The sequence below is a fragment of the Acomys russatus genome, chromosome 27, assembly GCF_903995435.1.
Source record: "Acomys russatus chromosome 27, mAcoRus1.1, whole genome shotgun sequence".
NCBI lineage: Eukaryota > Metazoa > Chordata > Mammalia > Rodentia > Muridae > Acomys > Acomys russatus.
Genome location: NC_067163.1, coordinates 52,687,481 through 52,713,600, shown reverse-complemented (window position 1 = coordinate 52,713,600; position 26,120 = coordinate 52,687,481). Strand labels below are relative to the sequence as shown.

The 26,120-nt window shown below is 37.2% G+C and overlaps 1 protein-coding gene across 7 annotated transcripts in view; it reads right to left on the bottom strand.

Moving 5' to 3' along the window:
* The window catches only part of Marchf1 (membrane associated ring-CH-type finger 1), a 455,732-nt gene that overhangs the window by 291,912 nt on the left and 137,700 nt on the right, over positions 1-26,120 (bottom strand). For 4 of the 7 annotated variants that reach the window (XM_051169424.1, XM_051169426.1, XM_051169428.1 and 1 more), the window contains exon 2: positions 23,476-23,624. The exons of 2 other annotated variants lie outside the window; for them this stretch is intronic. In XM_051169424.1, the coding sequence (XP_051025381.1) occupies positions 23,476-23,586 (111 nt within the window). In that variant the 5' untranslated portion in view covers positions 23,587-23,624. Of the gene's footprint in view, positions 1-23,475; positions 23,625-25,439; positions 25,553-26,120 lie in introns of those variants that run through there. One more of the 7 variants, XM_051169425.1, reaches the window with a different exon arrangement.

Here is a 26,120-nt window from a genome sequence, read left to right as displayed (position 1 = left end):
CCTAAGTAAGAAGATGGAAGCATATTCATATAAAAATTACTTTTGAGATTTCAAAACTATGTTACTAACAATACCCCAAAGTGTAAACAACTCATATCAAGGGATTAATGTCTATATAAAATGTATGTAACCATTCACATAATGTTGACAATAAACTGGGGAAAGTTCCTAACTCATGTCTTAACGTGAATGAAATCCCAATATGCTTTAAAAAATTAGCCATCATACCCCAATGTTTTAGTGTTCTATTTACATACAAGGTCTAGAAAAAAATTTAGAGAGATTAATTAGAGTAGAAGTTATCCACACAAACAGAGCAACTACTGGTTACTGGTGGAGGGAGAAGCTGGGCAAAAGCTTGATAATGAGTGAATGAGTGTATTTTTTGGGGGGAAGAGGTTGGGTTTTATTAAAAATATTATATGGTAATTGTTGTACAATTGTATGTACACACTAAAAGATGGAATTGTACATTTTAATAGATCAAATTAATGCATTTCAGATATATCCTCAAGTGAGCTACTAAGAATAACAAATGTACAATACAGCCTGACAAAGCATAAAGTTTGTACTTTGGAAAATACTCATCATGTCTGAAAGGAAAAGGTGACATTATTGTAAATTCTACAGACATCAAGAGAATATGATGATTAGTTTTGTGTTAGTAAGATATTTTACCTAACTGTCATGTGTACAAAGTAGATGTAGCTCTAAAAATATTTTAAATGTTTTGATTACTGTTGCTTTATAGTACAGCTTGAGATCAGGTATGGAGATTCCTCTGGAGGATCTTTTATTGTACAAGATTGTTTTGGCTATTCTGGGTTTTTTGTTTTTCCATATAAAGTATTAAATGTGATGAAACAGATGAGCAAAGTTCTATTTTCATATTCTGAAGTTTTCTGAACTCTTTATTTATTTTTCCATTCCTCCTCGTATTTTCATACAATTCCTTTGGTATCTCAGAAACTACATGCACATCTTCAATGGCCAGTTATGGACAAAGACAACTATTTAGGGAAATAATGGCTCCAGGTGCATACTAAGTTTACATACAATTAAGGAAAACAATCACTTTGTCTATGTGGACTTCCACAGAGCTAGTTCACAAAAGTGGAGACCAGAATGGTGGCTGCTATGCATGGGGAAGGGGAAAGGAGGGATGACGGACATGTAGACTCAGGAGATGTGTATAATTTGAGCATTTAATGCATTCATGGTCACTACAGTTGGTAGTTTTGGTAGAGTTTGCTACACTGGTTGATATTAAATATTGCTACCGCACAAGAAATTAGAACTGTGAGATGATTAATATGATAACTAGCTTGACTGTGGTAATCAGTTTATAATGCATATATGTATTGAATCTATATCGTGAATCTTAATATATATTATATAAAACCAAATAACTTGTATAGTATAACAATAATCTAAAAAATAACAAACACATTACATAAACAATATGTAAAAGAATGTTTACATATTGTGATGTTTAAGTACGCCTCTATGAGGGATTTAGTGTACAAGTGTAAGGCCTGAGGGAAGGAAGAACAGCCAGGGTACAGAATGTTGCCAAAAGTAGTGAAACACTGTTATGGTAAAAGCAGGTCATTGTAAATTTGTTCAAACACCATGAATGCTCAATATTTAGAGGAAACTGTAATGTGAACCATGAACTGTGGGCATTATGACAATGGGGCTGTTAGGAGATGTTGCTTGTTTGGGGGTACACCTGGGGGGCAGTCAGGAGCATACAGGAACCCCTGTGTTTCTGCTTAGTGCTTAGATGCCAGAACCATCGCGTCTGATATGATGGTTGTGACGACACTTAAGCTGTGAAGTAACCTTTGGTCAGTGATTGTTTTCTGAGATTTATACAGGGTTATTCTTTTCAAGGATTCTCAGAGCCTTTGCATAACTTAGTCTGGAGACATGCCTGTCAAGCCAGGGAGTCTCCTATGGCTCAGAAGACAGTTTCTAGGTCAGATAAGACGTTTTGGTATTCAGAAATTGACTTGTTAAAAGTATCTTTTGTGTAACAGTAAAAGAAGCTTCTAGGAGGCTGTGGAGGTCAGTGTTGAGTCATTCAGGGAGTCATGTCCCTGTTGCTGAGAAGCCTAAACTCATCACGCAGTGGCTCTTTGCTTCCATCAATTCTCCAGCATAATTCAGAACACAGTCATCTATGGTCCTCAAACATCTCTAAAAATAAAGTCTATTTTAAGGAATTAACAACACCAAGTAGCAATGGGGCTTAATCATTAGGTATGGGGTGACAATACTTTGGGAATATTGCAGGTTCAGCCCAAGGCATTTCAGTATTGCAAATATCACCATAAAGCTCATCCTATGAATATTCTGGGATTCTGGTGATATGAATTATATTTATGTTCTACTGTAAGAGTGTTAAACGTGGGACAATAACATTATATAAAAATGTGCATTGGAAGATTTTACTGGAAAAAATATCAAACAATAACAAAACCTAAAGCCCTCTAACAAACATCTCAGTCTTCATTGTGCTACCATCTTTTTGCTGTAGGTGTCTTGCCTCATTGTTGATAGTTCCTGATTCATCAGAATAGGGCTTCTTGGAGCTTGATGATAGTGACATTTTCACACAACTGGGCACACCAGTGGGCTCTTGCTGAGACGAACTCCTCATCAGCGTGTGACTCTGAACTTTTGATACTGCAGTCCATTCTCTCATATCTTGTTATTGCTTTATCATTTTAAACGTGTGTTCATAGACAATGTGATAATTTCTATAGTTCTTATAACACCTTCATCAGAAATTTGTTTCTGTCCTAAGAAGCCACGTTGTTCATTTCTATGGATTCAGGGTCTTTCATGAATTTCAAATAATATATTAAGCCCAATAATTGAGAGAGGTGTTCTGCCATTCAGGCTTTGCTGTTCCATTTGTAAAGTGAGGGAAGAATGGATTAAGTATATATAATCTTAAGGTTTCTAGGATTTCCAGAATGGTACTGGAATGTTGGCTTCAATGGAACTTTATCAGGTGCCTCAACTTTGAAAGAATCAACCTGCTGACTACTCTTTCTTCCTCCAAATCTCCTGGGGGACACTGTGTTCCAAAATAAGGATTTTTAAAAATTGAAAATCTGTATTGGATATCCACCTTTACCTATGAGTCTAGATCTTTTTGTCAATGTGGTATGACTTTGATATCAGTGTAGTCATTTCTCCTTGTTTTATTGTCCTGCAGAGATGGCATCTTTCCTTGCACTTTAGAGAAGCAACCTCTTCAAGCTTTAAACTTCTTGTGTAGTTTCCTCATGTCCTTTAATGCATCCCAGATGAATAGAGACTTCCTATGGATTAAGTTTCAGTCTAAGAGAGTTGCATGCCTAGTTTGACTTTCTTTCCAGACCAGTAAAACGGTCTCACTAATAATAAGGCTGCCTTACTTTCTTTCCATTTCTGTGTTCACAGTAGTAGCACTTTCACTTCCCAGTGAACTTTCTTGGGCTTCCTTATCTTGGCTGGATGCTTAGTACAAAAAGTCTCGCTTTCAAGACCCTCTTGTCTTTTGGTGCCTTCTTCAATAAACTTAATAACTTCTAATTCTGAATTTAAAGTGTGAGATGTGCAATTCTTGTTTCTACTTGAACATTTGAAAGTTATTGTTAGTTTATCAGTTGGTTTAATGTCAAGGCCATATGTCAGGAAATAGAAGAGACAGCACAATGACTGGCCAGTGAGGCAGAGTGTAAACCTTAGCACTTAACTTTGCTGGTTTAGATGGGCCTGGTTTGTGGCATCCTAAAATACAAGACCCCTACCAGGGTCACAGAGCATGCTAAGATAGGCCATAATAATGACAAAATTTGGAGTGTTATATACATTATCAAAATTTGATACTGAGACAAGAAGTAGGCATTTTTTTCCACTGGAAAAGTGGAACAGCACAACAATCCTCTCCTAATCCCTGTCTGCAAACAGTGCCTGGCTCATAAAGCACAGTAAAGTAACACAAAGGGGAGAGATGCCCATACAGAAAACAGTTACAGCCATGGCCCCATGCACTGATACCACAAGCATTTGTATGCCACACTAATTTTGAAGCTTATACACATCGAGAGGCACTAACATCTTCAGTGCTATGCCCACTGAATAGTGCCATAATTTCTAATTTCACAGGTGAAACTATCCAACCCATGAAAATGAGAGAAGCAATTTTTGTTTGTAGTCTCATTGCAATATGTATAATAAAATTTGGTTGGCATGACAATGTGTCTATGTAAGTTGACAGGTTGCTAACTGCAGTGTGAAAGCTATTTCTTTTTTATCTTTAAGGAGTTACTGGAATGTTAAATTAAATTTTATTCCTGTAGGCTGCATCAGACACATAGAAACCAGGTGTCTAAACTCTTGTATCTGTGTTTGAGTTGCTGGGTTTCTTAATGTGGAATCACAAAGCTGAACTCACATATTATTTCACTTAATAATTATAGGTGGCAATTACTATGGAGATACAAAAATAATTTAACAGGTCATCAACTCAGAGGTGGGTTTTGTCTATTAAACCCAAGGAATTTGCTTCATATGTCAATCATATCTTGCTAGAGGACATTCTATTAACAGTCGAAACAAATTAATCCTACAAACGTGATCTATTAAATAATTTATCACTTCCTCCAGAAATATAATGGATGATTATTACCATACTTAGAAGTAATTAGCCATCCATATCAGACTTATATGCCAACTAGCTATATAGTACCCATCAATTTTTTGATCTGCAAAGTTGTTTATTTCATTAAAAATTCTGTATGAGCTTATTTTAGCTCATAAAATACATCCTGACTACAATTTCCTCTCTTTCCTCGTCTTCCAACTCCCCCCTCCCCAGCTCTACTCTCTCTCCATTTCCTTCCAAGAAAAAAAGCAGCCCCAAAAGACAACAACCAAACACAAACAGGAAGACTGGATAGCACTGAAGAGCATAGACCTAAGGCAGAGCCAGACACGTATACTCATAGGTCAGTGTCTCGTCTAGTTGCCATCAGAAAGGCAGATGGGAGTGGGTACAGAGACCCACAGACAGATATGATGAACAGAGAGAATCTAAATTGAAAGTCTCCATTGGGTCCTCCCTCAAAGCTCAGGGAACTCCAGAAAAAGGGTAAAGAAAACACTGTAGAATTCATAGGGGACGGAGGACATTGGGAGAGAATGATTGTAGCAGCAAGCATGGGGCTTGCAAGGGTTTGCACCAGGTTCTCTGCATATGCTATTGTTGTTGCTTGGCATTTGGGGGGGAACTCCTAATAGGGGAATTGCACTACTGTCTTTATTGACCTTATTTTTTTTATGAAGTTATCAATTGCCTGGAACTTAGTTTCTGATCTGTAAAAGGGGAAGTGTGACCTCTACATTTGAGGGCTATGTATCTCTAAGATACATAAAATAATGCTCAGGATTGTTACTGGATTGTACATTATCACTAGAGTTATACATGTAACTAGAATTAGTTATATAATAATTAGAATTAAACTTAGTACTACTGAGATCAGCATTTTTGTCCTTTTCTGATTATGTTCTCTTATTGGACAGGAGTATGTCTTAGAACTCATCTCTAGAATCAGATTTATCTGCACAGTCGTCACACATTCATAACCTCTTTACAAAGTAGGGCTTGTTGAGTTCTCACAGTGATGCAATGAAGAATAAATGAATTATTAAACTATCTGGTGTTCATAGTTACAATATATACTGTATTATTTCTCCCATTCTGTTATGTTAAATGAACAGATATCAGTAGACTTGAATATTTTCCTCCCCAAACAACATATTCTTTTTTAAAAATGTTATTTTATGTGTTGATATGTACCTGTGAATATATGTTTGTGTGTTAGGATTCATGTATACGTCCCCGTGGAAGCATGAGAACAACATTAACTGTCATTCTTTAGGTGCTACATACCTTCTTTTCTAGCTTAGTCGGAGTATCTCATCAGGCAGGCATCTGACTAGCATCTTAGGATGGCCAACACGCCCCAGGGAACCACCTGTTTCCGCCTCCCACTGGCCAGCATTAGGATTACAAATGCATGCCAGGGGCACCTGGCCTATTTTAAAAAATGTGGTTTCTGCGGATTAAACTTGGGTCATCATGCTCAGAAGGCAAGCCCTTTACCCAGTGAGTGATCACAGAGACTGCCAAATAATGCACTTTACCCATTGTGTTCTTACAATGTATCTTCACACATTGTCAGCGTTCATCAGGGTAGCTCTACCATCCTCTGACTGGAATCCACACAATGTTAGAAGTATTGGTTGAGGTTGCGTATCGTAAGACTATATACACATCAACTCTGGACTGAATAAATTCAAATGTCAGTATCTGTTGGTATTAGAATATTTCCATTATTTAGTTCCTGAAGTTTTTTTTTTTTATATATAATAGGAAAAGAGGTAAGATGTCTTTCACTGAGAACAGAATTCAACATAGAACTTCATTTTGTACACGCAAATGGCTCATGTGAAATCCTGCCTGTTACCATCTCCTCTCATCATTACGTATCATTGGCCTCAGGGAGCACTTGGACCCTCATAGTTGGCTTGGGTGCTCTTCTGGGGATTCCAAACACCAAAATACTCATTATTTAATCTTTATCTTAATTGTGAACCATTATGCATTTTTTTTCAAACAGTTACTGAGGGCAACAAGTATATCTTAGAAAAGTAGGTAATGTTAAACTACAGCCTTGTATTTGGCTGTACACCAAATATTTTGCTGGTAAGAAAGTAAACACTACATGATCATGAGATTATTTCTTTTAACAAGTTATGTCACACTCAAAAAGTAACTAGGCAGCACATTTTGTCTCATTTGTGACCTTAGAGTTTATAGCAACTGGAAGCAAACTGGAAGCAAAGCTGCCTAGAGGGGGGAGTAAAGTGGACTAATAGACGAAGAGAGGAGAGGGAAAGGGGAGGAGAGGAGGACATGAGGGGGGTACATTGTCACAGTACATTATTTACTTGTACAAAAATGTTATGAAACCCAGTGTTACATACAATACCAATAATAAAAAATAAAGTTTATGAAAATTTTGTATATATGTTTCATAATAAAGTGTTTGGCACTTAGCTAAACATCAACAAGGTGTTGTTAAAATAAATTAAAATACTATGTGTGTGTGTGCATGTGCATATATGAGTACACACACACATCTGTGTGTGTGTGTGTGTGTGTGTGTGTGTGTGTGTGTGTGTGTAGGCTCTGTGAGTATAATCAGTGCCTGTGGGTGGGCATGTACATGTATATGAGGTCACATGATGACATGGAATGTATTTTCTTGGTTACTTCCCATGCTTTTATTTTTTGAGACAGATTCTCTCACTGAACCCAAAAGATCATTGATTAAATTAGGCTGCAAATATTCTCTATGAAGCACCTGAGATTGGAAATATGTAAAATATGTGAGATTTCTCTATTCTTTCTCTGGTTCCAAATGTTAGAGAATCTAATCAGAAATAGCTAGTTCAGAGTTACCATATATACCATGTATGTAATATACATTTATGTTTTTATTGTGGCATTAATGCTTCTGAGGCATAAATTTATATGAAAACAAAATTGTATTTATCCCACTCAATTTTTGAAGATGACTGCTACACAAAATATAACCCTAGGTTCTTCAGTCCTTTTCCAAAAACCGGTTTCACTTAATTTCTAATTACAATTTTTATTGTGAGACAAAACCAATCACAATGAACAAAATTCCAGCCAGTTATCCCCGCCTTGTCCTTGTCTATAAAGCTAAGCACATTATCAAAGTCAAGGGTAACGGAGGACTCTGTTGTTGGTTCTATCAGTAGAACTTGCGCATGCACCTTGGTTTCACATCTACACATTGCACTCTGCCCATTGGTTCCTAGATAATAAAATATTCCTAAACTAAAGTACTGTAAACACTATAAGATAAAAGTACTCATCACCAAAACTCAGACACTTTCTATGAGTTGCTCACAATTTAATTTGTATCTAAATTAAGCAGACAGACATGACACATTTTGTTAAAGAAGAGCTGTTAATATGATCCTGTGACTTCATTCCTTAGAGCCAAAGATTTCTCATGTGACAAACATTTTAGATCAATTATTACTATTGTGAATAATCATGTTTTGACACTGTTCAGTAACTATACAATTAAAGTTAATATATTACTTTAAGCTGCACAGCAAATGCAATTTTCCTCATTGTGTAATATTTGAAACATCAGTCTTCCCTTTATGGTCTCCAATTCAATCTGTTTCCATAACAACCACTGGAATATATTTTCAATGGTTTTACTTCCTTAACAAGAAGCAAAGCTCTTAAAAAACACTGTCTTTTATTTAATTTTTCTCATTTGCTTTGGATAGTGACTCTGATAAAAATTTAGATATCATTGAACATTGCCTTTGGCACTATTTAGTAAAGGATTTGTGAGAGTGATTAAAAAATAACCGATTAAATAACAATTAAAAAAGAAAAGACAAAAGAAGTCCAGAGAGATCTGGAAAATCTATATTCCCCAACTGCACTTATTTTCAGAATGTTAAAGTCCACTGTACAAAAAAATGAAATAAGAGTGAACCTGTTGAAAATAGGTCAACAGGTGTAGTGAGGTATTTCACATGCTAAAACTCCCCTGTTTCTGTTTTATCCACTTTTCAGGGAGGATCAGCTTTGGGAAAATCACTGTTTCTTTTGCTATATGCAGATGTATGACTAAAAGACAGGATGGTTGTGAAGATAGTTGGGAAGATGTCATTGGAAGACTGTAGTTGGTTGGCCTGATTTCTTTGAAAGGACAATTTTCTTTTCATTATGCTGTGCAATGGAAAAATAAGCCTCCATATTTAGCTGTGTAGTTTGGCTATAGAAATCATCATGGCATTGTTTGAACCTCAAGTTTAGTCCCTCCATATCTTAAGACAGATGGCATGTCTAGTAAAGAGAAAAAAAATTCAATACTCGAGCTATTGCACTTAGTGTAGGTTTATAAACAGAAAGCAATCTTGCTTTTGCTCAGTTCATGCTCTCTGCTGAAGCTGTTTATCCATTCCACACATTTTATTAAAGTCCTATTATCCTCTAAATATTGAGAATATATAGGTAAACAGAACAAATATTCATTCTAGCTTGTTAAATTTTGTCCTGGTGGAAAACTGGAAAATAAACAATAATGCATTCATGCATCTATAAATATCCAAAAAGATGAGCCTACAAAGTTAATAGAAAATCAGAATTGGCAAGGAGGCTGAGCAGGTAAGGCACAGTTGGTTACAAAGTTTGAGACAAATCTAATGAAAGTTGTCATGGTACATACACCGAGTTTTGCTGAAGGAGCTAGCCATGAAAAGATGCTGAGAAAGAGAACATTTGAATCCTGTTATAGTTACAACTCTTAATGATGTGACGAAGAGCTGATATTTTGGCAGATGATTTGAGGGGAGAGATATCATGACGGCGGGGAAGGCATAGGAGCAGGCATGACTCATAGTCGCTGCAGCAGAAGAATAAAGCTGCTTTCTGGTGTCTTGAAAGGCCAGGAAACAGGTAATAAGGCAGGCAGGTATTCAGCTCGTTTTCGTCTTTACTACCTTCTGCTCTGATTGGGTATCCAGCCCTATGGGATGATGTAACATACATCCAAGACAGGTTTTCCTTCCTCAGTTAAGCGTTTCTAGAAAGCCCCCTACATGTGCCCAGAAGCATGGCTCTCAGAGCCTCTAAATCCTGTCAGGTAGACAGTAGTGTGCAGTCCTTACTGCAGCGAATCTAGATCTATTATTACTGCATAAATGGTCTTCCTCGTTAGTCTCTTCATTCAGGAACTCCACATGTCTAACTGATATTGCTTTTAATTATTTGTTAACTAGTCTACATACATATCTTATTGTCATTTATTTAGTGGCATTGATCAAGAGGATAGGACTAGGCATAAATATTAGATTTAGTTACTTATACTAAATAGGGCCCGTTACATTTTCTGATTGCTATGAATAAAAGAAATATATGTAGTTATATTTGCTAACTGTTAATACATACTTCTTTAATCTCCTAGATTTGCAGAAGATTATTTCTAATGAAATACAATATCTACTCCATCTCATTTTACAAATTTCTGTAAAATGAGTATGTTTTTATCATCTTTGTATAGTAAAAGCTGTGCTTGACTATCTTGACCATCTTAAGGTTTTCATTAATTTGATTTTTTCTGGTGTTTTCAATCAAGCAATAAACTATATGTAACTAATTATATTAATGCAAATATATAAACAGGAGTAACTGTAGAAACCAGAAAAGGGAAAAGGAAAGGCTCTAATTAAGAAGAAGAAGAAGAAGAAGGGATGAAAATACAAAAAGGGGCTGTGGGGGGTTTAAAATAATGAAGTAACAATATTTAAAAGGTTGTAGGGAACTATAAAATTAACTTTTACCTACAAATTTTATAATACACACAAGTTGGTGTACAAGTTTACATATACAGATTAAATAAAATGTTTTCACCTAATATGATAATTCTCCCTCCAAAAGTCAAAAATCACTTAACAAAAAACCCACCACCAGCTGTGAGAAGCCCCCTAATTTATGTTCGTGGTCAGGGTTGTGTAAGAAACTCAAACATATAGACTATTGCTTTTGCCATTTGTTGCTCCCCAAACGTGAAAGGTAAATTCCTATTGTTAAGGACTGTTAAGGCACTTCAGCGATAGGGCCCAGAGGTGCTTTTGCTGGAACTGATATGAAAGTCCCTTCTGAGGGCAAGCTTTACATAGTACCAGAATGTGCTATGTAATCTCCTAGAGTAGGGAAGGAACCAATAGTCCTAGCTAGCTGTAACACCTATGAACTACAATGACCAGCATATGAGGGTTCATTAGTGGCATGCATACCAGTGGCTTTCCAAGTGGACTTATGACCAACTCAATTATAGGAAAATTGTGCCCGATGACGGAAATACAGCCAACTACCCAGGGGTAGTGAAGTCATGGGTCTTGGAGAACATCACCATCACTTTACTAAAACAGCACAATCCTTAACTGCACCTAAATATTTGCCCATATACCCCCAGATAAGTGTTAGTAGTCCTTAAGTCTCACATAGAAAACTTCTCTTTGTGTAAAGTAGAATCTATTACAGACAACCACAACCAACCAAATGCAGGTTCTGGAGCACAGTACCAACTGCTGCATCTATAGAGTACAGTTTCTGTATTTAAGCTAAGGGTTGTTTGCCGTGAGTCTGTGTCTCCTAGTAATGTCAGAAACAACACCCATAAATATCTCTCTAGCATGACTGGCTGACCATAAGGGACAACAATGGACAGAACCCCACACAAAGAATTATAGACAAACGGCGAATGCTGAGAGGGAGAGAAGCAGTCTTCCTCAGGGAAGATCACACTAACTGGTTATTCAGTACCAAAGGGTCATCTCTGAAAACATGCAGATTAGTAACACTATATAGACTAAGAAGATTGTATTAGGAATATACCTGTGTGTGTGTGTGTGTGAGAGAGAGAGAGAGAGAGAGAGAGAGAGAGAGAGAGAGAGAGAGAGAGAGAAAGAAGAAGAAGAAGAAGAAGAAGAAGAAGAAGAAGAAGAAGAAGAAGAAAGAGAAGAAGAAGGAGATGAATTAGAGGAGGAGGAGGAGGAGAGACAGACAGACAGAGACAGAGACACAGAGACAGAGAGAGGGGTTATGCATAACAAAAGATACAATCATTTGGGCAAGGTGGCAGCCTTCAGAAGGGCAAAAATGTTTTTTACTAACTATACATTCTCTAAAGGACTAATATATAAGGAACCCCAAATCCCAGATATTAAGAAAAGAACCCAAATAAAAACATGTACATAGCTAATCAAAATTCCCCAAAGAGAAAACTTAAATGTCCTAGAAACATTTAAAGAAATGTTCAACATACTTAGCCATCAAGGAAATTCAAATGAAATCTATTTTGAGATCTCATGTTACACTTGTTAGAATAGCTAAGATTAAACACAAATGGCAGCTCATGGGAGCAAGCGTGTAGATTAAGAGAAATATTCATGTATTGGTTTGGGAGTGAATGTTCATATAGCCATTGTGGAAATCAATATGGTAGTTCTTCAGGATGAGAATTGATCCACTTGAAGATCCAGCAATACCATCTTGTGCATATCCAAAGGATGCTTCATTCTACAACAATATACTTGTTCAAACATGATCATTGCTGCTCTAGTCATGATAGCCAGAAGCTGGGAATCATCTAGATGTCTCTCAACAAAAGAATGGATAAAGAAAATGTGGTAAACTTACATAGTGTTGTTTTAAAAAAAATGACATCATGAACTTTGCAGAGAAATGGATGGTACTATAAAAAATGTTTTGAGTGAGGTATCCTAGACTCAGAAAGAAAAATATGGTATATATTCACTTTTATGTGGATATTAGCTGTTAAGTCAGTGAGAACCAGCTATAATCCATAGAACCATAGAGGGTCTGTATGGAATAAAGGACTAGATGGAACAGATAGATCTCATTAGGAAAAGGAAATAGAATACATAATTATAGATGTGTGCGTGTGCATGAATGCGTGCATGCTTGTGTAAGTCCATGTGTGTGTGTGTGTGTGTGTGTCTGGAAGAGGAAGATCAGGTGGAAAAGTGCAGGGGAGAGAAGGTAAAGGGAAGGAGCATGGGAAAAGAGAGTATTTGAGGGGTAGTACGAAAACCTAATACAACAGAAATGTCCGAAAATATATGCATATGTGAAGGCAATCTAAATGAAATTGCCAAATAATGGGAGAAACTGAGTCCCAATTGGTCATCTCTGGCCACCAAAGAAGCTTTCATTATAGATATTGGGCTAAATCTAATTGAGTTATGGCCAAAGGATCTCATAGAATCCCCAAACAATCTAGACTGTTGCCAAGACAATAGGTTGTTCTCTACAAACTGATATCAAGGCTCCATTGCTGTAGACAACACCTATTAATTCACTGAAAATGTAGGTGTCAAGCTGGCACCTACACAAAGCCTTACACATATTTTCATGAGTCTTTGGTACGGGAAGGTACTCTACAGACTACCAAAAGAGAAATGTAAACACCAAACCACCCATGAGCAACAATGGTGTCTGGCCTGCAAGATATGCTAGCACAATCGTGGCACAAAACGTGTGGGAGTAACCAACCAATAAGTGATTTAAGTGAAGGCCTACTGTGAGAGATAGAATCTATATCTGACATTTCTTGGGTGACCAAGAACCAGAGACTATATAGCTCATGGATCTAGGTTAGAACCAAATATTATATGTCTCTAAATCATTTTTTTAAAGTAGTGAAAAAATGGTCCCTAATGCTATTCTCCTATATCACAGATCTGAGTCTTTTTCAGCCATCATTAGAGAAGCTTCCTTCTCTGCATAATTTGCAGCAGATAAAAACAAGTAAGAGATCCACATCCAGACATTATGCAGAGAGAGAGAGAGAGAGAGAGAGAGAGAGAGAGAGAGAGAGAGAGAGATTGGAATACTCAGCCCAAAACGAGATCAATATCAAATTCTGCCCCTGGGGCTCCAGGAACTCCACAGAGAAGAAGCCGGAAAGAATGTAATAGCCAGAGGTGATAAAGAACATAAAAAAAAAAATTTGCAGCCTACAGAACCAACCCTACATTGACAGAGGGATGATATCCAAAATATATAAAAAATTCAAGAAAGAAGACATCAGCAAACCAAATAACCCAATTAAAACTGAGGGTACAGATGTGAACCCAGAATTCTGGATAGAGAAATCTTCAATGGCTAAGAAGCCCTGGAAGAAATGTTCAACATCTTTAGTTATCAAGGAAATGCAAATCAAAATGACTCTGAAATTCCATCTTATACTTGTCCGATTGACAAAGATTTAAAAAAAAAAATCATGCAACAGCTCACAATGGTGAGAATACAGAGCAAGGGGAACATTCCTCCATTGCTGGTGGGAGTACAAACTTGTATAACCACCTAGAAATCAGTTTGGCAGTTTCCCAGAAAATTGGCAATAGTTCTATCTCAAGACCCAGCTGTATCACTCTGGTGCATATACCAAAAGATGTTTCACCATACCTCAAGGACACTTGATTAACTATGTTCATACAAGCTTTATTGTAATAGGCAGAAACTGGAAACAACTAGAGGTCTCACAACCAAAGAATGGATAAAGGATGTGGCACACAAAGCAGTATTAATCAGCTATTAAAAACCACAACACCTTGAAATTTGCAGGCAAATAGATAGAACTAGAAAAGATCATCCTGAGTCCAGACCCAGAAAGACAAACATGGTATGTACTCACTTATAAGTGGATTTTAGCCATGAAATACAGGATAGTCATGCTACAATCCATGGATTAAAAGAAGTTAAGTAACAAGGAGGACCCAAGGGAGCAGGTTTGATACTCACTGAGAACAGGAAATAGATTAAATTTTGGAGGTGGATGGAGGGAGGGTACTGGGAATGGGAGGGGTAGAGATAGGGACAGGAGGAATCAGGTTGGGGCAGGACAGAAGGAGAAAATACTGAGAGAGGTGATTAGAATCGGGGAGGAGAATCTCTGGGATGAGCTAGAAACCTAGGGCAATGGAAATTCCCAGGAATCTATGAGGGCAACCTTAGCTAAGACTCCTAGCAATGGGGAATATGGAGCCTGAAACAGCCATCTCCTAAAAGCAGGGAAGATTTCAAATGGAAGGATTGAGACACCAACCTAGCCACAAAACCTTACACTCACAATTTGCCCTGCCTACAAGAGGTACAGGGGTAAACGATGGAATACAAACTAAGGGAATGATCAAGCAATAACTGGCCCAGCTTGAGATCTATGGCATGATAGGTAAGTTTCTCCCAACACTATTGATATTTGGCTATACTTGTAGATTGGAACCTAGTGTAACTGTCATCAGAGAGTCTTCACAAAGCAATTGATGGAAACTGTAGCAGAGATCCACAGCCAAAGATTAGGACACAAAATTTTTGACCTATAAGTTGTCCTGCCTCCAAGATGTGCTCGGGTAAAGACTTATCAGGAACTGAGGGAATGGCCAACCAATGACTGGTAAAGCTTTAGACCCATGCCACGAGAGGAAGCTCAACCCTGACACCGTTAATGATATTCTGCTATAATGGCAGACAGGAGCCTAGCATAATTGTCATCAGAGAGGCACCTGGTGGAAACAGTTGCAGAGACCCACTGACAAGGATTAGGTGGAGTTTGGGGAAGCCTGTGGAAGGATTGAAAGAACAAGAAGGGTCAATGACAGCAAAAGAAAACCTACAGAATCAACTAACCTGGGCTTGTAGGGGCTCACAGAGAATGAGCTGCCAACCAGAGACCATGCATGGGATGGACTGAGGCCCTCAGCATATATGTACCAGTTTTACAGTTGGGTCTTTATTATGTGAGACTCCTAAGAGCAGGAGCAGGGCCTGTCTCTGACTCTGTTGCCTGCCTTTGGATCACTTTCCCCTAACTCGGATGCCTTATCTAGACTCAATAGGAAAAGGTGTACTCAGTCTTACTGAAAAAAGAAGAGGAAGAAGAAGAAAGAGAAGGAAGAGGAGGAGGAGGAGATAGGAGGAGAAGGAGGAGGAGGGGAGGAGGAGGAGGAGAGGAGGAGGAAGAGAGGAGGAGGAGAGGAGGAGGAGGAGAGGAGAAGGAGGACAAGGACCTCTAAATCAATGAGAGAAGTTCATATGACTTTACAGAGACTGACGCAGCATGCACAAGGCCAGTAAGGGTCTGCAACAGGTCCTTTGCATATATATTATGGCTTCTCATTTGTACATTTTCATGAGCTCTTTTCCTTTTGTTGATTTGTCCGATCCCAATGTTAGTTTTATTTTATTATATTTAGTTTCATTTACTTATCACTTAGAAGCCTGTTCTTTTCTAATGGGAGGCAGAAAGGAGTGGATCCAGGTGGGAGTGGAGGTGGGGAGGAACCGGGGGGGGGGAGAAGGAGAAGAAATCATAATTAGAATATACTATATGAGAAAATAATCGATTTGAAATAACAAGAAAATAAACAAATAGCTTATCAGCGACAAGGACAGTGACAGCAGCAGACAAGGGAGTGTTTCTTAATTAAAATAAAAAAAGATCTAAGGCTGGAGAATTGGCTCCATAGTTAAAGGCATGTTCTAGTCTTGTAGGAGATCCAGGTTCTGTTCCTAGCAGCATTTGGGGCCTTTCACAATTATCTATAACTCTACCTGCAAGCCTTCAGTCATCTGCACTCAGCCACATACCCCCTATACATCCAGTTAAAGCAAAACAAGTCCTTTAAAAACATATAATCTACTTATACACTTCAGAAATAAGCACCTAATTTATATCCCTAACTGATCATCAATTTTAAGTACAAGAGTGTGACTTCTAAATGCCTGTTCTATTTTAAAAGTAAAAGTAAAAGATTATGACAAAATTAAAACTTGGATTTTTTTCACTGCTTGTTTCAGTAACAAATACTTATACTGTATAAAAGTATATTAGGTTCAGCAACTGAGAATATTTTAAGCTGGGCGTGGTGGCGCACACCTTTAATCCCAACACTTGGTAGGCAGAGGCAGGCAGATCACTGTGAGTTCAAGGCCAGCTTGGTCTACAAAGTGAGTCCAGGACAGCCAAGGCTACACAGAGAAACCTTGTCTCAAAAAAATGAAACAAACAAAAAATAAAAAAATAAAAATAAAAGAGAGAGAGAGAGAGAGAGAGAGAGAGAGAGAGAGAGAGAGAGAGAGAGAGAAGTTATTTTTAAAGACGCATTATCAGTATTCTAATCCTTATTTTTAAAAGTTTGTGTTTTAAATAAATATTTATTTGAATGTGTGTGTGTGTGTGTGTGTGTGTGTATGTGAGGAGAGAGAGAGAGAGAGAGAGAGAGAGAGAGAGAGAGAGAGAGAGAGAGAGAGAGACAGACAGACAGACAGAGACAGATAGAGACAGTCAGAGAGAGGCAGAGAGTATGCGTGAGTGCAATGCCCACAGAATCCAGAAGTGGGTATTTGATTCCATGGAGATTAAATTACAGGCAGTTGTGCACTGTGCTATGTGGTATAGGGAGAAAACTCAGGTTCTCCGGAAGGGTAGTAAACACTCATAACCACTGAGTATCTCTCCAGCCCACTTTTGTGTTTCAAAAGCAGATGATATCAACACTTATTGATATTCCTTTCTTATTGACAGGAGGCTAGTTAGTTGATTTTTATGAGGTATTTATTTGTATTTGCAAACATGAATATCAACTTCAGTGTATTTCTTAAAACGTAAGATATCAAAAAATCTGGGTCCTTATGATTTAGAAGGAATGTTACATAAATCTAAATACTTAAAAATATCTCTATTTCATTACATTATCTCTGCTTGAAAAATATGACTACCTTAAAAATTATAAACTTAAGAAAGAAGACATATTATTGTTTTTAATCGAGTTGCATTTAAAACCCATGATTACATGTTTCTCTTATGGTTGTGACTGCTCTCAATATATGTTCCAAACTTGTAGCCTTGTGTGCCAGTCTCCCAAGCGCTGGCATTAGGGATATAATTAGCTACTACTCCTGGCTCTCCTTGAGAGCATTTTTCTAGTCCTTCCTGTTTAGTCTTTTCTTTTCTTTTCTTTTTTAAAATTAATTAATTAATTAATTTTTAAAAATTAATTTATTCATATTACATCTCGATTGTTAGCCCTTCCCCTGTTTCCTCCCATTCTTCCCTCCCTCTCATTTCTCCCCTTCTCTCCTCCCCTATGTCTGTTTAGTCTTTTCTAGAAAACTGTGTATCCCATCCTTAACTTCTTATAATGGTTCAGTTGAAAATTATTCAATTCAATGATGGCATGGCAGTAATAAGCACTAGCAGAAATCATCCTAATACTTTTACATTTCAATATTTTTCACGTTTATGACACACGGGACAGCCATCCCTTTTGATGCTGAACACTAGCAGCAAGACACAGCTTCTCCTCAGCCATCCAACAGTGAATCACGTGTCTACACTATGGTGGTCACAGAGTAAGCATATTAAGCACATTCTGCCTTAACATTTTAAGTTTTTGATTTCTTTACAGGGCAATAACACCACCGAATGTCAGAAGCCATGTGTCCATAGTAGACTAGGAAACGTGATCTGAGCTGATGAAAACATGTTTGGAAGCAGAAAGTCACCTCTATCATGGACTGTCACTTTCTTCTTTTTTCTAAGGACACTCTATCTATAACCTCAAAGAATAATTATTGATTACGGCAGAGTCATTTTTTCTGGAGTTATTGCTGACCATCTGAAGTGACAGTTTTTAATCTTCCCACATTGACTTCCATTGATTTTGTTTTCAACTTCAGTCCTCATAAAAGCGTTCACCTTCTTATTTCTGGTTCTTTTGATCTTTGCTCTCATTTTTAAATTTAATACTAGAATTCTGGATAGATTTACTAAATTGACTAAGGCTGTAGTTGATATAAAGTATTTTTGTTTTTTTTAACAAGTGAAATTATGTCACAATAAGTGCAAATGTGTTCCTTTCCTGTCTGAATGACGTACATGACAACCCTCTCCTTCAACCCGTGGTGATTTTCTGAGGGTGTTTATTTGATAAATGCAATCTCACAAGTCCCTTAAAGTTCTTACTCATTTTGAGAAATTTTAAATTCAATTAATATTTTCTGAATTTTAAAAGCAGGTAATCTGAATGCTTCATAGATCAAAAGAGAAACCTGTCCATTTCAATCATGCCAGTTATTGAGAATGCAATGGAGAAAGTGGCTCCAAAAATTTCCATATTCACATGCCAGTCAGTATAGAGCATAGAATAATCTAATGGACACATATAGCAATAAAATAAATATCCTGTTTATCTTTATGCCACACTATAATGATTTATGTTTTTATTTGCAGTCTTTTTAATGTTTGAAAGGTTCATACATCTATTTTTAATACATTTTATTAATTTATTCATATCACATCTCAATGGTTATCCCATCCCTTGTATCTTCCCATTCCTCCCTCCCTCCCATTTTCCCCTTACTCCCCTCCCCTATGACTGTGACTGAGGGGGACCTCCTCCCCCCCGTATATGCTTCTAGGGTATCAAGTCTCTTCATTCATTTCTATAACAACTTTGAGTATTCCTCAATTCCTGCCCTCCTCTCTCATTTCCTCCTTCTTCCACTTCCGACAGGTTCCCCGTTTACTTTCCTGTCTTCTCTTTGGGTGAGATCTATTTGTGCGTGCCAGTGACTTCCAGACAAAGGCATCAAGGCAGAAGCAATACGCATCACTTCAGTACGACTCCTCCAGCTTCATTGTCAATGACATATATTCTCATCTGTCTTCAAGATTTTCAATAGTTCTATTTCCCACATAGCAGCAGCAAAGCATGGAAGGACTGTGCAAGCCCGACATTTTGGTGTTGCTAGTGGTAGTGGAGGTGATTACCTACACCAGACTGAGTCAAGAGTAAAACATTTATTGAAGTTCAGAGTTTATTAAAGTTCTCCATGTGGATCACAAAGCAAATACCTCTCAGCTCTAAGACCATGCTACAGTTTGCCTCAAGACAAGAGGCCAGGAAGACTTCAGATTGCCCCTTTCTTTATCAGTAACATTTCTGGAAGGTTCTCTGTTGTTAGTGTTAATGGTGTCTAGGAGTCAAAGTGAGAATCAACTCATTCCTTCATGCCTATCTCATGCCTATTGGTGTCAACAATGGTTGCTTAAATTGGCAAGAAAAGTGAGGCTCCTTTTATGGTTTTTTTCACATTGCTTGAACAGTCATTATTGTGCTTGCACATCCCTTCTTTGTATTAATAAATAAGGACAGGAAATCAAACAGGGTAGGAACATGGAGGGGGTCCTTGCTTGCTCCTCATGGCTTGCTCAGCCCATTTTCTTATAGAACCCAGTACTACCAGCTCATGAATGGCACTACTCACAATAGGCTGGGCTCTCCCTTATCAATCACTAATAGAAAATGTATTACAGACTTGCCTACAACCCAGTCTTAATGGTGGTATTTTCTTAACTCAGGTTTCCTCCTCTCAGATGACGTCAGCTTGAGTCAGGTTAACATAAAACTATGCAGCACAGGTGGAAATGTATCTCAGGTCTTTAAGATGTATTGATTGGAAAGTAAAACCTTTTAATATATAATAATTATTACTCACAATATGAAAATTATTCCAAAAGAACTGTCAGCTCAGGAATTAACTGGGTAGTATGAGGCAGATATGCATAGGTCAGAAGGTTCCTGAACTTAATAAATAAAATTAGTGGCTTATTCCAAACCTTGTGTTGTATGCTACCACACTGACTGAGTTAAACACCATGGCACTGAGTAACTCAAACAATACAGGCACAATAAAGATTTCAAACAAAGCCAGTCAAAGCAAATAGAAAATGATTGACAGACCAGCAACCAGTCAACTTTCTGAACTAAGTTAAGTATTTATGGACAGTGATTGCATTAAGGATTAATCCCTTTATCTATTTTTCAATACTGTTCAATATAAAAAGAAAAGTAGAAGAAGAGGAAGAAGTGCATTTTTAAAAGGAACTTTACTAGGCATCAAGGCTATAGAGAAGCAAACAGATTAAAACTCTAATATTAGTTTTCAGGGAACAGTAGTAGAAAAAAAATGGCTTGATTCCAGAAATATGAGCCTTAAAATACTTAAAACCAGCCTTGGTTCCCTGACCTCCTTGACATGGGAAATGGATTCTCTTCTTACACACTGGATATAAATTGGAGTGAGTTGCAAAGGGCAAATAATTTGGTTGTGGTCAACATTGTCCTAATCAAATAAGGAGGACAACGAATAATCAAAGGCCATGAACTTTATATGAATCCCGAGACTTGAAGGATCCTGAGCTCTCAGTCTAGACAGTGAGTGCCCTCTCCTGTGACACAATGGAACACAGCATGGATGTTGGCTGACCAGAGAGATGGCCTATGGCAGAGATGAACTGAGTGCTCAGTAAATCCATTTCCTTTTCCTTTTCCTTCAGGTTAAACATGCCTACATTTACCATCTTTCATCACAGTTTAATTGCATCCTGAACTTAAGTTGTAGCCAATGAGAAAATGGTCATGCACCCAAAGCTGCTCCTTAGTAGCTACGGTGCACAGCAGTTCAGTTTTCTCATTTTCTTTGGTGACTAAGGAGGGTACATGCATCATAAGGCAGCATCCAAAGGCAGCTGGAACCTGCTTCGTCACTCACTTCTTTAGCAGTGAACATAAAATGAGAACAACCCAAGATATGTCATGCTCTGAGAGAAATAAAAATATTTTATTTGTATAAGTTACCAAACTAATTTGATGGTAATATGTTATAATGTGTAGAGGCCATTGCCTGGCATAATATGTGTTTAACTCCTGGGCTTGTTTATATTAGTAACTGGGTATATTTTTTTCCTCTTAGTAAAATTATTTGAGTGGGAAGAAAATGCCATCCAGAAAGTGAGAAAACTCTTGCCTAGGAGAGGCAGATTCCTGTGACCATTTCATTGCTTACGAGCTATTGAAGTCAATTAGCACCCTGCACCACCATATCTGTCTATGAAATGAAGCCAAAGTTAGACCATGAGCTGAACAAGAAGAAAGCTATGCCAAGGGTTTGCTCAAGATTCTCTATGGGGTAGACTTATAGGTCTCCAAAAATTGAAGTTAAATGCTCAGGGCCACTTTAATGAAAATACAGAAAATAATTATTTTAATTTAGAATTTTTTATTTTCTAGTACTTGACAAAATCCAGCTTCTTATATAAATATTTATGTATTGTAATGAACTAGTGTCAGCCTGTGATGTGAATTTGGTCCAAGCACATTATATGTATGTATGAAATTCTAAAACAATAAAAGAGAAAAAGAATTTTTAAAAAAATGGAGAGTGAAATGAGACACTGGTGATAGTCTCCCAGAGGTGATGTCACAGGAGTCTAAGTGTTTCATTTCTTCACAGTCCCATCTCTCTGCCAACAACATACAATGACAGAATTGAAACATCAACCAATAACTTCTTCCTGTGCTTGGGACGGTTTCTCTGGGCAACATTTTCTAAAATGTACTGAAGATCATCATTTCTATGCCAATGCTGTTATCTAAATGTTTGGATTCGCCCCGAATCCATGTGCTGAAACACTAAGCCCAGAGTAACAGAACCAGGAGAAGGAGCCTTGGGGAGGTGAATAGGTCATGAAGAGGGCACTCCAATCAATGGGGTCAGAGCTCCATTGATAAGGCCGGAGAGAGCTCGCTTGCATCTTCCACCATGGGAGGCATCTTTTATAATTCTTAGAAACCAAAAAATAAGCCCTCTAAGGATCCAAATAAGGCAGCATTTTTCGCCTCTATGTCTTCAGAACTGGGAGAAATAGGATCCCATGGCCATTAAGTCACAAGTTTCTGAGATTTTGCTATAGCCTCTCAAACACACTAAGCTGGTAAAATAATTAAAAAATTCAAACAATTCTAAAATAAAAAGAAGCACATCTAAAAAAGTTTTCAGATACATTTAGCTCTATTTTCATCAGCTAACACGGGAGCCTGTAGTCGGGGCGGGGCGTAGGGAAATGGCTCAGAGGTAAAGAGCACTGACTGCTCTGCCAGAGGTCCTGAATTTAATTCCCTCAACTACCACATGATGACTCACAACCATCTATAATGTGATCCGATGCCCTCTTCTGGCCTGCAAGTGTACATGCAGGCAGAACACTGTATACATAATAATAAATAAATAAATCTTTAAAAATAAATTTGTAATCTTACAAAACAATAAACTAGTCAATTAAGTACATGCAGCTAATGATTTAAATGAAATCAAATGGAATTTTCCTTCTTTAAATTAAAATAAAGAATGAAATAGCCAAGGCATAAACAGACAACATTTAAAAATCCTTTTGTTAATGAATTAACCTTGTTTCTAATTACTGGAGAACTTTGGTTAGCTGAAAGCAAGCATTTAGACTTACAGGTGAAAACAAAGCTCAAAGGCCTGCATTGATGATTCAGTATTCAAGTTATTTTTACAGAAAAGTATCATTTTTATTCACATATTTTGAGAAAATATGCAACAGAGTCTGGTTAGATTTCCTGCTTATATTTACTGTACATGTTTTATTCCAATAATTCCATTATACAATATAGAACTCAGCACGTATTTCTCTCAGGTCACTACAATAACTGCAGTGATTCTAGACCAACACAAAGAAAACTAAATATCTGCTTAACTAGATTATTTTTAACTTATGAAATAGTTTTGATTTGGAAAGATACCAGGATATGCTTGTGAAATGAATCTGTTAGGAGAATGCACTATAAAGTTAAACCCTTCTGTAAACAAGAATGCTCACTCAGCTGGTCGACATCGCCACATTGTCTTACTATTCCAGCTGTGTGTAAGCTACTTTGAGGTAAAAATAACTTTCCACTCACCGGTGTGGAGGTTTGGTTGGCATCTGCCACATCCGCCGAGGTCTCTGGTGTCCGCGTGGCATTCGGGATCCTGTGAGGGTTCCGGGCTATGGCTTCACACCAGCCCAGCATTGTCTCCTTCCTCTTTTCCCTTTTCAATTCCTGAAATTCTGAAAATAATTTACATTCCCTGAAACACATCGCTTCTCATAGTTATGCTCTGGAAAAATATACATACTTGAAATGCTTTAATCCCAAAATTTAATGAAATACTGATGGAGAGGCTTTATTTTTAACTAGAGATCATGAAGGGGAAAATAAGAGTTACAAATTATTGGGAATCTTATCCCAGAGCCACTGCACAGGATAAATTGTTCATCTATTCAAAGTAGCATTGTTCACGTTCTTTTCAAAACAAAATGCGTTTTCTTGCACCAGATTCTAGGGTTTTTCACCTAGCGTTCGTTAAAAACCTGCTTAACCTGGGAGCTGAAACTAGGCCCAGATCCTAAGGATAGGTACATGCAGTCATGTGATCATGTGAGACTTGACAACAGGGATATATTCTGAGAAATGTGTCAGGAGACAACGTTATTGTGTAAGATTATCACAGAATACACTTGGCAGTCACTGGGCATGGGCTCCTGACAGAATCAAGAGACACATAAAGAAGAGAGATTTGAGGCCGATCCATTATAACATGGCATTTTATTTCTCATATATATATATATATATATATATATATATATATATATATATATATACACATATATATATATATCTCCTTCTAATAGATATATAATACATATCCAATAACGAATATATATATATATAATATATCCCCTAACAGTCATTTATTCTGCATCACAAAGTGTATGTAATTATATGTGTAATGTGTTTATATTAGTGGTAGCATAGTAGATTTGTTGGTGGTAGCATTACCTTATTATATTACCATACATATATTAATATGAGAAATGTGCTATATGTGATGTTAAGACATCTATGTTGTTGCTGGGCAACAGGGACCATTTCATCTCCTTTGTCATCACATATATATATATATATATATATATATATATATATATATATATATATATATATATACATACACATATATATATACCCATTATTAACCAAAACATGATTTGCACAGATATCAATTAAACATCCTACAGAAGCAGAATGTGTGGAACAAAGGTCAGTGATAGACTATCGTCTTAGTGTCATTATCTTTCTTTTGAAGATTTGATAACAGAAGTTTCAGTAAAAATACACTAAACTTAAGAGCGGATTTTCCTCAAAAGCTCAATCTATCAAAAGCAATAATTCTGAAATAAAGCCCTAATTCACTGTGACTAGAAATGCTCCAACACTCTCCCTAGCTTCCCATTTGATGGAATTTTGTGTCTCTGAAAGTCTCATCAACAAGGACTTTGAACATAATGGAGAAACATTGTTTCCCTTGTAAAGTTTTACAGCCTACTTTTCCACTCCACCACCCCCAGTAATTAGAAATAGTTTATTGCAGGTCTTTAGTTAAATGCATTACACTGTCAATTAAATATCAAAAATAATGTGGGGTAATTATTTTTCACAGCATCCAAAGCAATTAGCAATCTGGTGGTTTATAACATTTCAGGATTCAAACAGCACGTTTCAGAGCTCTAAGAAAGTTATGCAAAGAAAGGTTACTGGTGGTAGACGGATGAGTTATTACTCTTGTGACAAAATGCTCAAGTTAGATTGGATACAAACAATGTAAGCAGGAAAGTAATAAAAATCTTTCATAAACATTAAGTTAAAGAAATTTATTAAAATAGATTCCTTTTTTAAATTATCTATCTATCTATCTATCTATCAATTTATCATCTATCATCCACTCACTTTATATTCCTGTCATAGCCTCCTCTGTCCCCTCCTCTCAGTCCCACCCTCACTCCTTCCACCTATATTGCTTTAGAAAGGGGATCCCCCCTCCCCACCCAGGTTTCATCAGGTCTGAGTTCATCCTCTTTTCTTGTGGCCTGGCAAGGCAGTCCAGTCAGGGAGACGTGATTAAAAAGCAGGCAAAAGAGTCTGTGTCAGAGACACCCCCTGGCCCCCTTAACAGAGGACCCACAGCCATACCAACTCCAGTAGATTCTGTGTGACAAGGTACACGGACTAAGGTGTTAACTTCAAAGGAAGGAGGTCTCCTGGAAACGGTTTTGGAACACTTGGCTGGAGAAAAAATATTGAGCCATAATTCTCATGGAAATTAACCTATTCTATTCCTCTTCTCATCTATGAGATGTTTCTGAGAGCCTAGGCTGAGATTTTTAGCGAAAAATTGGATAAGAGAACACCCTTTGAGATGGAGTCACTAGCCATGTCCAGGAGACCCAGCGCTTCACTTTATAAATCATTTATAAAATTACAAAATAGTATTACGATTGGTAAAAACCTTGCCAACAACAAAATATCATATGGTTATATATGTGTTGTTGGAAGTGGGCTTTGGTATATAGTTAAGAGAGCCTTAAATAAAAAAAATTAAAATAGTTTAAAATCACACCTTAAAGATTCACAGAAATATAGGTTAGATACTACTGACCATGAGAATTTTTAACCTGCTCTTGGAATTATGCCCTTCGCCTTGGATAATTTTGTACTCTCCTGTGCCA